This window comes from Zalophus californianus, chromosome 7 (genome assembly GCF_009762305.2).
Source record: "Zalophus californianus isolate mZalCal1 chromosome 7, mZalCal1.pri.v2, whole genome shotgun sequence".
Lineage (NCBI taxonomy): Eukaryota > Metazoa > Chordata > Mammalia > Carnivora > Otariidae > Zalophus > Zalophus californianus.
Window position 1 is genome coordinate 95,214,275 of NC_045601.1, and position 19,907 is coordinate 95,234,181.

At 38.9% G+C, this 19,907-nt stretch overlaps 1 protein-coding gene across 26 annotated transcripts in view; it reads left to right on the forward strand.

Moving 5' to 3' along the window:
* DST (dystonin) overlaps window positions 1-19,907 on the forward strand; it is a 486,661-nt gene that overhangs the window by 391,520 nt on the left and 75,234 nt on the right. For 22 of the 26 annotated variants that reach the window (XM_027601378.2, XM_027601372.2, XM_027601377.2 and 19 more), the window contains 7 exons: window positions 9,221-9,382; window positions 11,150-11,320; window positions 13,900-14,066; window positions 16,573-16,732; window positions 16,939-17,265; window positions 17,754-17,838; window positions 19,120-19,361. In XM_027601378.2, the coding sequence (XP_027457179.2) occupies window positions 9,221-9,382; window positions 11,150-11,320; window positions 13,900-14,066; window positions 16,573-16,732; window positions 16,939-17,265; window positions 17,754-17,838; window positions 19,120-19,361 (1,314 nt within the window). The remainder of the gene's footprint in view (window positions 1-9,220; window positions 9,383-11,149; window positions 11,321-13,899; window positions 14,067-16,572; window positions 16,733-16,938; window positions 17,266-17,753; window positions 17,839-19,119; window positions 19,362-19,907) is intronic. The other 4 variants (XM_027601381.2, XM_027601380.2, XM_027601394.2 and 1 more) reach the window with 1 other exon arrangement.

The following is a 19,907-nucleotide window of genomic DNA, read 5'->3' on the forward strand; positions in this document are numbered from 1 at the left end:
AGTGCCTATTAAAACTATAGCCTGACATTCACATCAAGATAAATTCCCATCAAGATCAGACAGTAAGTCTGTTAAGTGTTTTTGAAGTTGTTTGCTTTTGTGGTAGGTTCTCATATCCTACTTTCTTTTGAATATAAACTATTTCTATTAAAATATTGCATATTCATCTGATAAATATCCTCGAAAATCCTTTAGTTATTTATGTGAAGATGTTTATTAGTTTGGAAACTAAAAACATGGGATTCTTTCAGTTTTCATTATCTAATGGTCTATCTGTTTTAGAAAGAACAGAAATTGTTGCTCTGAAGGCTTATTTTTGTATCATAGCAAAAAAAAAAAGCAAAAAACAAAAAACCCAACAAACCATGTATCTCTTGTTTGGCGTCTGATCCAAAGTAGCTAGCTGTTGGGCCAGGAAAATACTTTTGTCAATTTTCATGGATAATATTACATTTATTCACATATTCTCCACTTACTGCACCTTGAATTTCTTAGTATTACCAATCTTTCAGCCCTAAAAACTCCATGTTTCAGTTGGTAAAATTAGTCTTTAGCTTTTCTATGAAATGGATTGTTGCACTTAGTGATAAGATTTTTCGAGAACTTTATTTTTCAATGACTTAATTTCACTTTAGAAATAGAAAACGAGGACGCCTGGGTGGCTCAGTTGGTTAAGCGACTGCCTTCGGCTCAAGTCATGATCCTGGAGTCCCGGGATCAAGTCCCACATCGGGCTCCCTGCTCAGTGGGGAGTCCGCTTCTCCCTCTGACCCTCCCCCCTCTCATGCTCTCTCTCTCTCTCATTCTCTCTCTCAAGTAAATAAATAAAATCTTTAAAAAAAAAAGAAATAGAAAACGAGAAAGTGGTACTATTTTGCTATTATGCAGTTAGAATTTGTGTACTTCTCCAAAATCATCTGCCTTTAGAAGATACTTTAGCTAAAGTATATCTAGTAGGCAACATAAAGTAAGTAAAGTCACATTTTGGGAACATTTAACATGATTTCTGTATGTATGAAATAATAGTGTTGACTATTTTTCAGAAAAACTTTGTTCATTTTATTCATTGTGTATTATGAAAATGTGAGAGGTCTAGATATGATTAATATTTAACAGTTTTACATATCTTTATATCTATATATCTTTATAATATATAAGATATGTATTATATATCTTAATTTTATTAACATTAGAGACTATAACATTTAAAGTAGGTGTATAAATCAAATTTGGGAGGGAAAGATAAACCAGTCTAGTTTTGCTCTAAAAATGTAAGCGTTCTTTAGTTATCCAGATACACCCTTGGGGTGTGATTTTTTTTTTTTTTTTTCTGAGGGTGGGGCGGGGCAGAGGGAGAGGGAGAGAGAGAATCTTAAAGAGGCTCCATATCCAGCATGGAGCCAGACGCCGGGCTCGATCTCAAAACTCTGAGACCATGACCTGAATTGAAATCAAGAGTTGGATGCTTCACCGACTGAGCCACCCAGGCACCCCTGGAATGTGGTTTTAAGTAACAAAGATATATACATACATGTATACATAGATATGTGTGTATATATGTATATATACACACACGTGTGTGTATGTATATAATTGTCATAAATACCAATATATTATTAATCGTTCAAATTTTAACTTGAATCAATTATTAGGATTATCATTTGTAGAATTAGTTGAAATTAGTTGAATAAAATAGGAATTTGGTTATTAAATAAATGGCATATACTTAAACATAATCACCAGAGGGCATTTTTTCATAACACTCCTTACTTCCAGACTGTGTATTTTGCCCATTTTCTCACCCATAATCTCCACTGTACTATAAGTTGTATAAGGACAGTGGTGCTGAATCTCCATGCACCAGTGTTTTGCCAGTGCTTACTGTGGTGTTTGGTAGATAGTACTTTTTTTGATGAATGCTTGAATTTATGAATGAATTATATATGTAGTTTAAAAATGTAAATTTAAAAATGCACTATCTACCTCAAATGTGAAAGTTACACATTGCTCTTCTTAGCTCTCTATAAAGCCAAAATAATATTGTGATAATGATTCAGAGTTAAGAGTCTAAGGTGAATTAGGGCCATTCTTTTTTTTTTTTAGGGCAATTCTTATGAAAAGTTCTATGAGGATCTCAGGATGTTTAGGGAAAAGTACTCATCCACATTGCATGGAAACTTGAATATTAATATTGCCATGAATAAGTAGCTTTCCAGTCTTACATATCAGGATAGGGGCAGTTGGGAGTAAAACCCTTGGTCTGTCATAATCCTCAGCCTAGTGCCCAGTCTACTGTTCAAACATGGTAACTGTGTGCACTTTTTTCTTTTTCTTATTACTAGCACCTCAGAACAGCCTCCGTGCTCAAGTACCATAGGATCAAGGGCTTGTTATTATAGTTCACTACTTGGCTATGAAAAATGGGCATTGATATTCTGATACTGATAGATATTTTTATACATATTTTTCTTTATAAATGGCTATATATAGATATATATTATTTTCTTTTCCCAACTTAATGATGGCCACATACTGAATTGCATCAAATAATTGTTGAATGGGTGTTATTACCTATAGAGTTCTGGTTAGAGATAGGTTTTGTTTTGTTTTTAAAGATTCAGTTCTTAAGTTTATAAAAATAATTTTAGAATAATGTTTTCTCATTAAAAGTACAAAAGTTCCCTGCCACATCTTTTCTCTAAAATTACCAGAGAATGTATATAAGGTTATTTTTTTAACTAGAACTGCCTTCTTCAGGTCAACACAGTTTTATTTATGTTCAAATGATTATTTTGTGAGATTGAGAAAAAAAATCTGCCTTTATCCGTAACTGTATCTGCTACTCTGTTAGTGTTGCTTATTTTATAAAATAAAGAATGGATAGATTTTATTTATTTAAATAATACTACTAATTTTTCCTGCAAAGGTTTAGGTTTGTCTTGCTGAATTTATTTCCAAACAGTGTTTTTAAAGAGTGTTCAGTATAGATAACAATCTGCGGATGTGATTTTGTTTATTAAATATCCAGAGTCACTGGCTGTCCTTGATCTTTGCCTGGGCCTTGCATTAAGCTCCAGGGACCTGGGTGGTTATTAGTAACTACTGATATTCATGTTAGCAGTGCTCAGGGCTGTGCCCATAGGAATAATTTACTCTGGAGAACAGTTAAGACTTCAACTTGGGCTTTAGAAAGGAATGACTCAACACTGGACTCAAAGTGATCTGAACTTTGCATCGCAAATGCTACTGAAACAGAGTCTGCAACTGCAGCGTGTGAGGTGTCGTTTGAGGGTGTGGTTTCAACTGAAGGGGACCTGTCTAGCCCTTTTCCCCTCCATTTAATATTCAAATGAGCACGGCGACGAGCGTTCACAAAAGGTTTTCTTCAGGGAGTCCCTGGTGTCAGGTTCTGCCTCTGCAAGCCCTTCAGATCCCTCCCCATTTTGAACTACGTATTGGTGGGATTTCGGGGCTCTCTGAACCCGAGTGGCCCCTCTCCCCAGTTCCGGGACTGGGTCTGAGGTGCGCTGATGTCACCACCAAGCTGTTGCATTGCAGCCTCCCGGCCTCGAGGTACCTCCCCCTGAAACAGCTCTCCTGCTCCCGAGAGGAGGCCAGGAGTCAAAGAAAAAGATGACTGCGAAGTTAAGTCGTGGGAGGGCGTAGCAGCGAAGTGATAGAGCAGCCTGCCCAGAGCGCGGCTCGGCAAAGGGACGGAGCAGCTGTGCCTGAAGAGAGAGGGCGTTGCTGGAAGCGCCCTGGCTCGGGAGGATGCCTGCCGGGGACCGCACTGCCCGGAGGAGCTGGGGACAGCGCAGGACCTCCCTGCTGGAGTTCCTTCTCTGCCTCCGCCACCGGCCACCTCTGCCTCTCTCCAGCTGTAGCTGAAATGAAAGCCAAACCGCGGCTACAGTTGGTCAGTTTCAAAGGCTAGAGTAGTCTCGGTTTTCAGCCGATTGTGAATTGTGCTGCTTGTGCCTTAGAGGAAACCCGGAGCTCTTCTTTGCTGCAGTTTCCTCAGGTGGAATAAGCCTTAAGGAAGATCAGATAAGACTCTTTGGAAATGACTTTTTTTTTTTTTTTTTAAGGGGAGATTATAGTACCCCGTGCTTTCTAACTGTTTACTTTAAACGGTTGCTGGATTGTCCTGGCTTGGCTGTCCAAAAGTCTATTTTTTTTTTCCTTTGGGTAGCCTCGAAGAAGCTTAATATGGGAAGAAAAACTGCCTTTTGAATCAAGATTATTTATAGCTACACCCAAAAAAAGTAAAAGAAGATTTTAACTTTCTTAACAGCATTAGACAACTTATTTTTCTCTGAAGATTTGTTTTGTGCCTTGATCTGAACAATACATGGTCCCTGTGTTTGTCTTTTAAGTTTCTGAAGCATGGTTTATTTATAAAGGAGATGGAGTTTTGCAAGCCATCCTTAAGTGGATTACAGTTAAACAGAGTTCTACCGATATTAACATTCAGCCTGTTAAAAATGCTGGCTCATTTGGAAATTTTAACCTGGAAATCTCAGATGCAAAATTAGACTAAAAAGGGAAATGGACTGACAATGGAATGTTTTGATTGTTTGAGCCACTGTTAAGTGTGTGTTTTGTTTTGTTTTGTTTTGTTTTCTGTTTTGGAGTGTGTGATTGGGAACTTGGGGGACTGGGGAAGGGGGAGGAAGGAGATTTCTGTTCTGTGTTCTTGATGCACTTTATTTTTTAGAATCATTTTAAAAACAACCAGGTAAAAAGGATAGTTGCATTTAGAGTGATGCACTGATGATGATGATGACCTTATAAACACCTCATAGATCACGACCTGTATTATTTGAGCATATGTCTTTATGCTGAGGACACTTTATAGCTCTGGTCAGAAGTATACTTTTTTGAAAGATGCTTTACCTTCCTTCTTATTTTCTTTGTCAAGAGCTGCAATATTTGTTTTAACTGTCTACAAAATGGGGAAGCCACTCAGCAGACCAGACTGTTTACGTCAGAATCCCCCATGTGTAGGGAAAGGTGAAGAAGAGGAGGACCTGAATATTGAAGACTGTTACGTCCCACAGCGGTCAATCTATGACACTGTTAGACTAAATGAACAGATAGACTCTGGTTCAAAGGGTAGCCTGTCTTCCAGGCATTTTACAGATCGGACTTTACCCTACAGTCACAGAACACTGGATGTTAGTTCTTTATGCTCTAACGGTGCCCTTGCTTCTTCCAGTGTATTTGAGCTGAGAGGTCGTGAAGCTAACAAACTAGATGAAAAGATGATCTTTGATGCGCTCAAGTTAAATAGCGATATCATTCGAACCACAGGATTACCCAAAGCCAAATCCCATGCAGAGAAGAAAGAACATAGACGGTCATGGCGAATGTTTGTCCCAGCCAATTTTGTGGATTATGCAAACAAAAGTGAAAGCTCTTTTATTGAACCTACTGATATGTCAGATGCTGTTACCAAGGCCAGCAAGTGCAGATGGGGTACTAATTCTCTAACGTCGGAGGAGGATGACTCTGGGTTATGTAGCCCTCCAGCAGAGAGGGAAGAAAAACAGGGCATTTTAACAGGAGACCAGTCACGAATTAGAAGCTTGTCTTCTGCTGAAGATATTCATATAGCAGAGCAATACAGACCATTCTTTTCTGTTTATTCCATTAGTGAACAGAAAATCCCATTGCTTTCATGTAGAAGTGCCCACCCTGATGAAAATTTCAGAATGATTTTACATGATGTTTCTCCACTAGAGGAAACAAAATGTGTCAGTGGTCAAAGGGAAATCCATGGTGAAAATTGCTGCCTGCAGAATGATTTGAAAGAGAGCACTGTTAAGTGTGATCTCTTAATTACGCCAAGAGATGGAGAAAGCCAGTGTATTTCTAAGCCTGGAGACGAAGGGAAAACATATGGACCGGGAGGTTCTCAGATCACAGCACAAAGTAGGGAACTGGTGAAAGATTCTTCTGAGGTTTTACATCTCTCTCTCACAGATCTGGAGGGAAATGATGCAGGTTGTGGTAGCACCAGTTTAGTAAGAAACGTGACACTGTTGACACCATATGATCCAGAAGAATCCAACGTAGCATCTAAAGAGGAAGTGGAGGTGCCCCTTTCTGCCCAGGAGATGGAGGTGGTCCACAGGAAGTGTTCCCCGAAATTCATACCAGTAAGAAAGCAAGCAGCTCCCCGAAAAGCAAGGGCCCAGGCAGGAGTATTGGACCCAGTCTATAATGGCTTTCAGTCAGTTCAGGTAATTAACGGGAATGTGAAACTCTGCAGTGCGAGTAGTTTGTGGGTCTGTTTTAAAGTGGTCACTAGTGTTTCTAATAATGCTCAGATCCAGTCTTATATTTTGGGGGTTTGCCGAGTACCCTACAAGGTTCCAGGTATTGATAAGTTGATCATTATAACAAATTAATTAGGGACCATTTTTTTTAGAAGAATGATTATGCCCTGCTGTTTAGAGTCCTGTTGATTGTGCAGGTGGTGGCTGTTTCCCTGCGTTTAGAATGCTTCCCCTGGGAGTTTATGTTAACATTATTAGGCTTTCCCACAAATTGTGGTTTAAGACACTGCCACTTGAGGGGAGTTATTTTGGATTTATTAAGGTTGGCCAGGCCTAGTCACGGAGGTACAAACACACAGTATTATACTGTTGTGGTCTGCGAAGTAGTCTGCTCAAATTAAGGACATTTTAAACGTGCTGGAAATCTTCTCTCAGTAGCTCTGAATGTGGAAGTAGAGAAGTTGTGCTGTGTTTTGCAGTCGTTATAGCTCCTAACTTGTTGTGAGTGGTGAATGAGGTAAGAAAGTAAAGGGTGCAGCCTTGTCCTAAGTAAGGGTTGTTTGTCAAGCCTGTAATTATTTTCTTCCCACTCAGATTGAAGTTCAGCTATTTTGGTATTTTTACTAAGCTCTTCTGGTAAACTTTGCCTCAGAGGTAATTTTATTTTATTTTAAGCTTTGTGCTTGTGTGTTTATGGGTTAGATCAGTGGGAAAGCCTCTCTTCTGAGGTATTTGTTACCACTGAGAGATAAGGAATTTAGACAGTATCAAAAAACGTCCTCTTTCCAGCCTACGAAAAAATTGCTCCAGTCAGCTTTACCTTTTCCTTGAGCACATGTTAAATGGCATACTAGGTTAAAAGCTTAAAAGCACTTTTTTTTATGTAAAGGATTTTGCAGTTTATTTGTTAGAAAGCAATTAAACTCTTAAGAATATATAGAGTCTTCAGTATTTCTCTTTTTTAACCCATAGCATATTTTTTTGTAGCACTTTAGAAAATTACACAGACTCACCCAGACCTACTCTGGTACGCATGCTAAAATTAATTTCTTTAAAACCAAAATGAGAGGTGAAGGCAATTTACTAGAACATTATATTAAATTTTTTGTCCTGAATGTTATCTGAGAGGGAGAGTAGAATTTTTCCCTGGCAAGTTCCTGGAATTAGGAAGTAGCAGCTTTCTTACCATTCCCCGTTCTTTTCTGTAAGTAGCAAAACATATCCATAGCTGTTAGTTCCTAGAAGTGGTAAAGAAAAGAAAAGAAGTAGAATGATAGTACCAAATTCTATTTTCACCACCTTGCTGCAACTTTATATTGACTTATTAGGTAACAATACATTTTAAAAAATATGAAAGATAATATTTTTTTCTCAGTGATTTGAGTTCTTATTTCTTTGGTTATGTGTAATTGACTGTTCTAATTTATAGTACTGTTATATAGAAACAACGAGCCAGTGCGGAAATTGTCTGTAAGGATTTTATGTAGAAGCAGCAGCTTGGGCTTTTAGCTGAGAGGAGACTTTTAAGGGAAATGATCATTTATTTGTTTGCTATTTCTAAATTTCCTCATTCATGCAATAGCACAGGACTATCTTGAGTGCCATGCCTCAGGCCAGATCTGAAGAGTTTCTCTTGTAGCCTCTACATCTTTAAAAATTACTTTCCATAAGGTGTCTGTAATTTTTTAAGTACTATTTTGTTATTTGCCTTTTTAATGTTTTCATATACTCTGTTAAATTGTTCATTTACTTGGACTATTGATATATCGTGCCCTGTAGTATAATGACTCAAACCCCAAACCTTGTCTTGTCTTAATATCTAGCTGAGACTTTCCTTCCTTTGTTAAATTAATTTTCTTTATGGCATCTCTTAGGCCCTATATTTAAAACATTTGTATCTCTATGAAAGAGTTGATGTACTATCAGTATAATCCCTTTGTGGGGTTAATGTCATCCATGCCATTATGGAAATATAATTTTTCTGTACTGATACTCATCCAGCAAATAATTATGGGGTACGTATTACATGCTAGGTACTGTAGTAGCTCCAGGACATAGAACCACTATAAGGAAAACAGAAATTTCTGCTTTCGTGGAACTTGCATTTTACTCTAGCGCATGAGATTTTTTGGCAGTTACAGTCATTTGGGGACCGTAAATTGGATGGGACTGAGAGTCGGAGGGAGAGTTCTGGCAGATGGTTGGCAGTGAAGGCAGTGACCAGAGAGTAACCAGACTTGCTGTGCTGGCGACATGAAATGTGTGAGCACGTTCAAGGGGTGAGGGCTCCGTGCTCTTGTAAGGCCACTGGTGTCTTGATAGGCATTGAGGGGGCTGGGTGGGTAGGGACCCATTCTATTGCAGTGCCTGCCGACATGCCTTCTCTTTTCCTAGCTCTGTATTTTGGCCTCGCTGGCAAGCTATAGATCGGCCTCTTGGCTCCCCTCAGCACTTTGTTGTTGACCTTCATTTCCAATTTGAGTCTCAAACTTCAGCAGTTGCCTGTTAAAAGCAGGTATCCCTAGAGGAGCTCATAAAGCTTCTTGCCCAGTAAGGCTTTTCTCAGGCCCATCTTATCATTTTGCTCCTTGGCATTTTCCGTACCTTTTCCACTAGAGTTAAATAGGAATGATAGAAAATATCTAGTTTTATGCTAATGAAGCAATAGAAAGAGGACAGATAAACTCTTTTCTTGGTTTTATAGGTAATCTGATTAAAGGTACTTAGAATATCATTCTTTAAAATTCCTGGGTGATTTTGATGATATTATAAATTTACACTTAGTTTATTCTTACTGTTATTCATAAGGTAGCTGTGACATATGATGAGATAACAAAAATTATTTTTACCTGTAATACTGGATACCTGCTAATTGAACAAATGTTTGTATTTGGTGGTTGTTAGATAATTTGTATAAATTATTGCTCTTCCAACCACAGGTATTCCAAAAAGAAGAGATTGAACCTTTGCAGGTTAAACAGCAAGATGTAAACTGGTTAGGTCAAGGCCTTATTCAGAGTGCTGCTAAAAGCACCAGCACACAGGGTTTGGAGCATGACCTGGACGATGTCAATGCACGCTGGAAGACTCTCAATAAGAAGGTAGTTTCTTCATCCTTTTTGTTATTATTTCTGTTGATTATTTATTCTCTAGCATTTGTTATGACAACTAATCATATTTCTAATAGCTAAACTTCCCTACACATGCCTGCCTTTTTATATTGCTGTAAACTGGATGGTCTAAACTCAAGATGCCTGCAGGTGGTCAGTGGGCAGCATAATGACAGAAGTGAGCTGAGTGAAATAGGACCTCTGCCTGTCATTCTCTTGACTTTGAGAGAGACACAGTAGTGCCAGTGTGATGGCAGGGGGCCCATGATCCATGACCTTGTGTTGAGGGAGCACACACACCTTCAAATGTACAGGCAGTACCTAGCCTCCAGCAAATCATTCCATGTAGGGATCTAGGTTTACTTTTGTCAGAGAGTCTACTTTCTTTCTTTCTTTCTTTTTTTTTTTAAGATTTTATTTATTTTTGACAGAGAGAGAGAGAGAGTATACAAGCAGGGGAAGCGGAAAGCAGAGGGAGAGGGAGAAGCAGGCTCCCCGCTCAGCAGGGAGCCCGATGTGGGGCTCGATCCCAGGACCCCGGGATCATGACCTGAGCCGAAGGCAGATGCTTAACCGTCTGAGCCACCCAGGTGCCCCAGAAGCTGATACCCTAGTCTACTTACTTTCAAAGGAACTGGACATCTCACTTTATCGGTGAAACTTAATTTTCAAATTTTGGCAACTAATTTACGCCATATAATAGGTCACACTGTGCAGGTGAAAGCAACTGTGTCTCTTTGTCAGCCTTGGGCTAAAGGCTTTACTACCCTCGCTGTAGACTCTTAACTCTAAATATTTTACTTACGAGATGTAGATCCCACCTCTTTCTAAATGTCCATGAGGGAAAAAAACCCTGGAAAATAATTCTCTGATACCTTAAGGAGATAATGCTGAAACACAATGGCAGCCCTTCACATGATGTAAATGATCAGAACATTGTTATGGGATGGCAGTGCTCATCTGGTGGTGGTGGTTTTTGTTCTTGTAGTTTTCTCTGCTTTGAAATCTTAAGCAATTGTTGCCAGATCTCAAAAGCACATTTATCATTCTTTAAAGTCTGATTCATATTGTTGTGCCCTTCAAACACAATTGGAATATAGTGTCAGGTGTAAATGTATTGTATGGTACTTGAAATATCTTGCCAACTACTTTTTCAGTCCTGAAGAAAAAGATCTGTGAGAAGGGCAATAGGATATCTCTCTGTAGAACACAGAGACTCCATTTACTAGAATACAAAGGCCCTGGTTTGTCAAAAAAGGACTCTAGGACTTGGAGCTAGCAGAATTTAATCGGATACTTTACAGGTATTTTGCTTAGCAAAATATAAATCTGTTTCTCTCTACTATAATAGTTTTTTTTTTTTTTAGCGTAGTCTTTTAAAATATTCATCAGTAGGAAGTAAAAAATCAATCAAAAGGATACTGATAAAAATGAATTAGGCATTGTTTCAGTAACCTTATAATACTTGAATTATTCATGGCTAGCCATAAATGTATTTGGTATTTCCAAAATCTCAACGATTTCATCTTTTACATTACTGTTTGGGATGGAAACCTTTTCTTCTTGGCTTGCTTGCTAGACTTTGACTCCTTTCCACCACAGTCCTGCCCACTGTCAATGCTTTGGGCAGATTTTAAGTGAAAAGGAAAAGAAAATTTGTGACCAGATGGGAAGATGAGCATGAAAAGTGGTGGCTGGTGGGCAAATTTCATTTTTTAGGAAACAAATAAACAAGTTGATGCAACTGCAACTTTGCAGGTGGCTCAGCGAGCAGCCCAGCTGCAGGAGGCCCTGCTGCACTGTGGGCGGTTCCAGGATGCCCTGGAGTCCCTGCTCAGCTGGATGGTGGACACCGAGGAGCTGGTGGCCAATCAGAAGCCCCCGTCAGCCGAGTACAAAGTGGTGAAGGCCCAGATACAAGAGCAGAAGGTAAGTCAGTGATACTTTTGTGTTGTGTTTCATGTCAAACCGTAATGAGAGTAAAAATTGTCCTCATGACTCTCTTTGTATTAACAGAATATTCTAGTTGACTGGTTATTGATGCTCTGGACGTTATTTTTTAGTCATTCAACAAGTATTTACTGAACATCTGCCATGGGTCCGACATTGTTTCAGGTGCTGGAGATAGTCACTAAATAGAAAAGATGAATGTTCCTCATTGACTTTAAGGTTTAGTGGGCAGGGAGGAAGAGGGGGAGACAGTAGAAGTAAGTAAGTTGTGCTGAGTTATCAAGTGATATATAAAGAAGAATTAGGAAGTGCCAGAGCAAGGAAGGAGGACAGGAAGTGCTGGGGTGGAGGTGTGTGTGTGTGTGTGTGTGTGTGTGTGTGTGTGTGTGTGTGTGTGTGTGTGCAGTTTCCAATAGGGTAGTCAAGGAAAGCCTCACTCACTGAAAAGGTGACTTTGGCAGAAATACCATCTTCTTAATATATTAGATCGATCTATATGAAATGGGCTTTTTTAAAAAAGTATAGTTGACAAAGTTACATAAGTTTCAGGTGTACAGTATAGTGTGATTCAACAATCTCTATGTTATGCTACGTTCCCCACAAGTGTGAACTACTATTGGTCACCATACGACGCTATTACAGTACCATTGACTATATTTCCTGTGCTGTGCCTTTCATCCCCATGACTTACTCATTCCATAACTGGAAGCCTGTATTTCTCACTCCTTATTTATAGGTTAAATACAGGCAGTTTCTTGTGACTCAGCCTGTGCTAAAGAAGCAAATATTTGATTCGTATATGCTAAGGAATATGCTGTTGTGTCTTTTGACACTACTAATAGAAGACCAAGTTGGAAAGAAAGACCCACTTGTTAGAGGGATGATAACATACAAAAAAAAATGTTGTGCTCCTGATGGTGGTGGTCAGTTAGGAAGCATTTAGTGACATTTTCAGACAATTTGTCAGCCATGACTTGAAATGGCATATGGGAGGGGCCTACCACACAGCACATTGGTAAGATTTTTCCTGTGTGGAACTTTAAAAAAGAAGGGAATGGATCAAGAGGTTTAATTTAGTTTTGACATTCAGTACTCTTGCTAAAAATTCTTTGAAGATTCTAGGGTATTGGGAATTAACCTGTGAGAAATAGATTTAGAGATAAGGATTATAGAAATATAACAAGAAACACATTGCATTTGCATGATTTTTAAATAATATATACATAATATGTAATAGGTAACAAAGTAATGTATATTTAATAAGTATAATATAATATTATATATAATAATATAACTGCTACCGTTCAGTATTTAATTTAGACCTCTGTTATTCTCCCAAAGTCAATGACCTATGTTTAGCCAACAGAACGTATTTGTTGATTTTGCTTTCTTAATTGCTAGAGGCTTTGCTATTAAAGTTTATCAGAAGTAATCCATTTAATTAGTTGTCTTTACTGCCTAAGTCACCTGTTGTACCTTGATTTTACAATGACTGTAACCTGTATCAAGAGAGTTGGCATGTCTTCCCCTTCTTTTTAAATGTGTTCCTCTTACCACCTGATTTGGTGGTCCCAAAATGAAAGTGAGAGGATACTCTTCTAGCTTCTTACCCCGAGGTAACTGTGCATTTCTTTAATCCTTAACTATCAGTCAGGATCAGATTAAGGAAGCAGTGAAGAAGTATTTAGCATTTCATATACCTGTGCCTTCCTCCCTGCTATTAACACAGTCCCTGTGCTTAGCACTTACTCATGAAAGAATCATTTTGATTAGATTAGAGCAAGGTAATCCTGAGTTCTGGCTACTGTCAAACATTCCATCCCAGGCTTTTTTGAAATATTTGCTTAGAATTAAATTGGATTTTTTTTCTGCTGCTAAATCCTGAAATGCTAGTCTTATTTAGCCAGCTTTGGGGATTTCTGACTTATTCCATCCTCTCTCTCTTCCTTTTGGAGATGATATTCCGAGGCTCTTTTTGGGTTTCCAGCCTCATGAAGGATTTTAGGAGCTAGTTCCACCTAGTAAAGAGAGGCAGGGGCCTCGAGTTTGAGCCTCACTAGCTTGTGAACTTGGTCTGAGTCTCAGCTCCCCTGTCTATAATGGTTTGTTTAACATGGGGAAAGGTGTTGAGAACAGTAATGATTTATAATCTTGTCTCAGTAGGACAGGTGATCATTGAAGGTTTAGGGGGTTCCCATTTTATTCCAATAAATGGGATTTTGTACTTCCAGTGCAGTTCAGTTATCCTTCAGCGGCACCTTCCACCCCATTATTTTATATTAAAAAAAATGAATAATGAATGGGCTTAATGGCCTTATCAATATTAGTTTTATCTGTTATGAAAAGCCCCAATCACAGTGTCTGACACAATAGCAATGAAGCACTAAACAAAATGAGTTATTTTTAAAATCCTACTTCCTGTTTATGTGAATCCATACAAAATACGTATTGTCATGTATGAAAAGTACTTAGACTGCGTTTTCCATTAGTTAACACAATTATTCCTTTACTCCCCATGCCACCCCTTTTGCTTTTGGTATTGAATGTTCTGTCTCAAGCTACTCCAAAGATTGTTGGATGACCGCAGATCCACTGTGGATGTCATCAAACGAGAAGGAGAAAAAATTGCTGCAGCAGCAGAACCTGCGGATAAAGTGAAGATTTTGAAACAGCTGAGTCTCTTGGATAGTAGATGGGAGGCATTGCTTAATGAAGCTGAAACGAGGTAACTTAGATACTTCCAGCAGCAAAGGCTTTCCTGCTGAATGTTTGCGTTTTGATAATGCTTTTCTTCAAATCGTCATTTTCCTATGTTTACTGTATATGTGAACAGGGAGCAGCGGCCGTGGGGCCTGTCTCTTCATTCCTTTAATGGTAAGGTCTTGGAGTCACCAAATAATTTCAGCTCTTTATTTTAAGAAAAACGATTCCCTCAGGAGTAATTTATTTATGACATAGTGACTGCCCGCCTGCTGTGCATCAGGCACAGAGCGAGGCCTTGGGTTATAGAGGTGAGCTGGACAGCTCGTCTAGGTCCTCAGGGTACAGTCTAGTAGAGTTTTATAGCCATTGGAAAGTAATGACAAATGTGAGGTTTCAGAGCAAAAATGTAGGGTGTTGTGGAAGCGTATAATAGGAAGAACTGAGTCTGGGGGCAGGGAAATGACAGTTAAGCCGTGTTTTAAAGGACTAGGAGTTAGCTAAGAAACGAAGTAGATGGAAGGGTGCTGTGGTGTTTGTGAAGGCTAAGAGATCTGGAGCATGGTCTGCAGGGCATGCAGTCAACCTGTTTTTTAATTACATTTTTTTTCATTCTCCATGTTGGCATCACATTGACCAGTGTTGAGTAGTAGCTACACTGAAGTGTAACCATAGCCACATAGACTGGTTGAGTTGAAAATAAATGAACCACTGAACAGAATGATTATTTCCATAAATGGCTACCTTCTTTGGAACTACAATGGTGAAGAGAAGGATTTGTCTAATCTTGAATATCGGAGTAGAATTAATTATAGTTGTAGGAAGGACCATAGAATAACATGCTCCTAAGGAGGCTAAAAGCTCCATGACCTTTAGTATGTTTCAGGAGATTATCCTTCTGTGTAATGCCCAGGACATTGTGCCCTGGCTGCCGTGGGACATACTCTAGGTACTTTGTAAAAAATAAATGAATGAGGGCACCTGGGTGGCTCAGTTGGTTAAGCGACTGCCTTCAGCTCAGGTCATGATCCTGGAGTCCCGGGATCGAGTCCCACATCGGACTCCCTGCTCGGCAGGGAGTCTGCTTCTCCCTCTGACCCTCTTCCCTCTCGTGCTCTCTATCTCTCATTCTCTCTCTCTCAAATAAATAAAATAAAATCTTAAAAAAAAATAAAAAATAAATGAATGAATGTCTAGATCCCTGCTTTACTACCACAATGGCTTTCTTGTCCTAAACCTTCCTCACAATGGTATCAAATGGAAGGGTAGTGGTCATATGATTCCTACACAGTTTAATAAATTCTTGTCCTAAACCTTCCTCACAATGGTATTAAATGGAAGGGTAGTGTCATACTTGATTCCTACACAGTTTAATAACATCACACACAATTTAAATCAAGGTAAACTAAACTTAGTGGCAGAATAATTTATTTTCACTGATTCTAGATGATTGGATATTTGAATGTAGTGATAATTCAGAAGTCAAAAATATTATTGTCATTTTATTCATTTTTTAAAGATCAAATGTGTTTCATCTGAAAGTTTTAAGACTTATAGGAATATGTAGTTTGTAATAAAATGATACAGAAATTGTATTCAGTAGCATGTGCCAATTTTCTAGAATTCCTTTGGTCTCCATAGAAAGTGAATTTCTTAAATCATGTGACTCCCTAAGAATCAAACATGATAAAAAGTTATGACAACAACTCTTGGTCCCAGGATTTGATACTGAGTCAGGTTCTCGGTATAGAGACCAGCACAATCTCTTGCCCTACGTGAAAACTGACCCCAAGGGAAGTAGGTTTTCACTTTCAAGGTACCTTTTTTAACTGAGGAAGCAATGGGTTTTCTAGAAGCATTTCAAATTATGTAAAAGTATATTTCAAACAAGTAAAAGTCTGAAGAATATTTCTCTCCTTTCATGATATTTTAATCCATAAATATTAACTGTTCCTTTTGGGAAATATACTTGACACTGTACTTGGGGTGAGGGGGTTGTGGAGAATATACCTGACACACAACTTTAGTAGGAATCCCTATTCATTCCATGGGGGGGGTTAGCTATATGAGGTCTTCAAAATTTGAATCCAATTTTGACCAGTTGATTAAGGCAATTGCAGTAACTGGTGCTCTGATTGAAGTTAATTAATATATAAAACACTTAGAACAGGGCTTGATGCAGATTATGTGTTCAATAAATTGTTATATTTATTGTCATTGTTATTGCTCTTATTGTTACTATAACATTTGGTATTACTATTATCCAGCTATTATTATTGTAAGTATTGTAACCAAATTTCTCAAGAGTTTCATAAGATTTAGGTACTTGGGATTGGTCTGTGGTTCACTTTTAATTTTATTTAGTAGGAGAACTATTTTAGCATGTCCTTTAAATGTGAGAGATCTTAACTTTAACCTTCTAGATGTTTTCACAAAAAATATTTCGAAGGCAAGAGCATGAGTAAAGATTTTTGTTGAATATTTCACACATTCTTCATCCCTAACTGACCTCTGTCTTGGCACTTGTATAGGAATCGTCAGTTGGAAGGTATCTCGGTGGTAGCACAGCAATTTCATGAAACCCTAGAACCATTGAATGAGTGGCTTACAACCATAGAAAAGAGGCTGGCGAATTGCGAGCCCATAGGAACGCAGGCGTCTAAACTTGAGGAACAAATTGCACAGCACAAAGTAAGATACCCATTGCTCATTGGTAACGTTCAGTTTTCCATCTCCTCTGTGGTACTATGTCATAAATTTGAGTTACATACTGTTGTGTTATGCATGATTGCAAACAGCCCATTTCAAATGTCATTCTTCCGTTCTGTTTATGTTTTCATTTTTATTTGTCCATCCTTTTTGTTTCTCTCTCTTTTTTTTTTTAAACTTTATTTTAGGCCTTAGAAGATGACATCATCCATCACAATAAACATTTACACCAGGCTGTTAGCATTGGCCAATCCTTAAAGGTTTTGAGCTCCAGGGAGGATAAAGATATGGTGCAAAATAAATTAGACTCCTCTCAAGTGTGGTACATTGAGATTCAAGAGAAAAGTCACAGCAGGTCTGAACTCCTCCAGCAGGCCTTATGTAATGCTAAGATTTTTGGGGAAGATGAAGTTGAGCTGATGAATTGGCTGAATGAAGTGCATGACAAACTGAGCAAGCTCTCAGTCCAGGATTACAGCACTGAGGGGCTTTGGAAGCAGCAGTCTGAACTTCGGGTATCTTTATTTATGTTATTTTTTTCATTTCAGTTGTCATTGTTTTCTCAGTCTTCCTTATTTCTGTATTATTTTATGTTCTTATGATTTAGGTGAATTGCTATACTCAAAAAAGACTTTGCCTGTGTATACAGATTACTTCTGATGAAGTCACTTTCAGAAAAAATTGTATTTATCCAATAGCCAGATTTTTCACTGTTCCTTTGTTGTTTTGGGGTTGTATACAAAGACCCATAATTAACTAGTAGTCCAATATCTTCACATAGGCCATTTTCTGAGAAGGAGACTGTGTGAATTAGGGTAGCTAAACATGAGACATGGGCCAGGATGGTTTAAAGAGGAGGGGGAGACAGGGCAACAGGAATGACTAGTTGAAAATAGGAGGTGTTTACTTAAATCTCTATGAAACACAGAGTTCTCTAAGATTAACCAAAGCTAATTGTTATTTAAATTTTTTCCCCCACATAAAAATGGTACCTGTGTTTTAGGTTCTGCAAGAGGACATTCTACTCAGAAAACAAAATGTAGATCAGGCATTACTAAATGGTTTAGAACTACTAAAGCAAACAACAGGTGAGAATCTTTTAAATCAACTCTTTATGCAGTTAGCATTTTTGCATTGCTTTCTAAATATCTTAGGGAGAGGGGGAAAAACAAAATACTTTATAATTTTGGGGCCACTCCAAGACTTCATTCTGCAGAATGCTTTGAAGACTGAAGCCCAAGGGGGTTTTGCAATATGATCTCACTTCTTTTCTCATGATCTCACTTGAGTTCTTAATGGAAGTTGTGCATATTACTCATAACACAAAGCACTGTGGCATAGGAGACTGTCCGAGAAGGCCACAGCAGAGTTATGTGAGTTTTCCACTTGTGGGAGGCGGTTGTACTACATGAGGGCATAGGTGGTAGACACATTTTTCCAGTGTTAAGATAGTTTGCCTTTCAACACACACACACACACACACACACACACACACACACACACACACACACACACACCCACCCACCCTGTGGCTACCCCCAGCCTTCATTTCTCCATGCTTCAACCCACTAAGAAAACAGATACAGACTGACTTAGGTCATTCTTTTGGCCATAGGAAAGCTTCACTGTACCCATGTCCAGTTCAGCATCCATCTTGTGGTTTGGGCAAGTAACATTCACTATGAGTTGAAGGAATTCAATATAGTATTTAGAACCTTGGACTAGGAGTCTGAAGCCTAGGACACAATTTCTGTGTCTGGAAATGAGGTAGAGTCAAGTGAGGATCTACTGAAACAGTGCAGATGAGTTTATTATTTTTAACATTAATACATGCATACACCACACATATGTACCACATACACACACATGTGCATGCATACATATAAGCCAGGCACCGTTCTAAACACTTTGCAAATAAACTCATTGAATTTTTATCACAACCTTATGAGGTGGATTCTGTTCTTATCCCTATGTGGTGATGAGTAACCAAGGGCACAGAGAGGTTATTTTACAAATGGTAACAAGCCAGTCAGTATTTGAACCCAAGCAGTGTTTAGCCCCCTGCTTGAAAACTGAAAACACCATATAGTTAGATGCAAAGATGATGCTTTCACGTAACTGAAGGCCCTGTAGCCCTTCCCAATTTTATATTTGTGTTTTCAGAGCTGTTGAGATTTGCCAGAAATCCTGGGGAAATGATTAAAACCTGGAAAAAGGCTTCTCTTGGGTCAGATCGTCTTTGGGAAAACGTCCCCTTTTTTCCCCCCCCCTCCAGAAAAATCTCCTTAGTGTCCAATAACATCTGAAGAAACCCCTCTCTCTACCTTTTCTTTCCTTTCTGGAGATCTAACGTGCCTTTGAAATTTTAGGTGATGAAGTTTTAATAATTCAAGATAAATTGGAAGCCATTAAAGCAAGGTACAGAGACATTACGAAATTGAGCACGGATGTAGCCAAGACTCTGGAACAGGCACTGCAGCTCGCGAGGCGGCTGCACTCCACACGGGAGGAGCTCCGTGCCTGGCTGGACAGAGTGGAGGTGGAACTGCTTTCCTATGAGGCGCAGGTCCTGACGGGAGATGCGGCAAGCCAAGCACAGGCGAGACAGAAAGTACGCTCTCATCTCTGCGTCTCGGATCTGTGGGTTCTCTTCAAGGGAGATAGTCTCGGGTCATTCCTGACAGAACGAAGGATGCCTCCACGGGCGGGGAGCAGGAGAAATGGGCAGCAGATCGATGGTTGAAAACTTGTAGGAGCCCAGAGATGAAAACAGTGCATCGTAATTTGTTTCCAGTGTCTGATGGTTGGGAGTATAGCTTACTACACAAGAGACAGAATGATGAAAACAGAAAAGAAAAGGAAAAAAAAAAAAGGAAAATGATCATTTTAGAGATACACATAATTTGCTTAGAATAACCATATTTTTCTGAGATAGATGCATAGCATGATGTAGCTCTTCTACTTACATTGCAAAAGTGGTGTTCCATCATGGTCATGGTTCTTCTCTTCAGAGAGAGCCTCTGTTTTTATCCACCCTGAAATGTGATCACATGTGGGTGAAAGGTTGTTGGGGAGGTGATGATTCGACTGGGATGATGTAAAGCCAGTATGTTCTCATTTTGAGGGTTACTTTAGTTCTGGCTTGGACTTTCCTCTT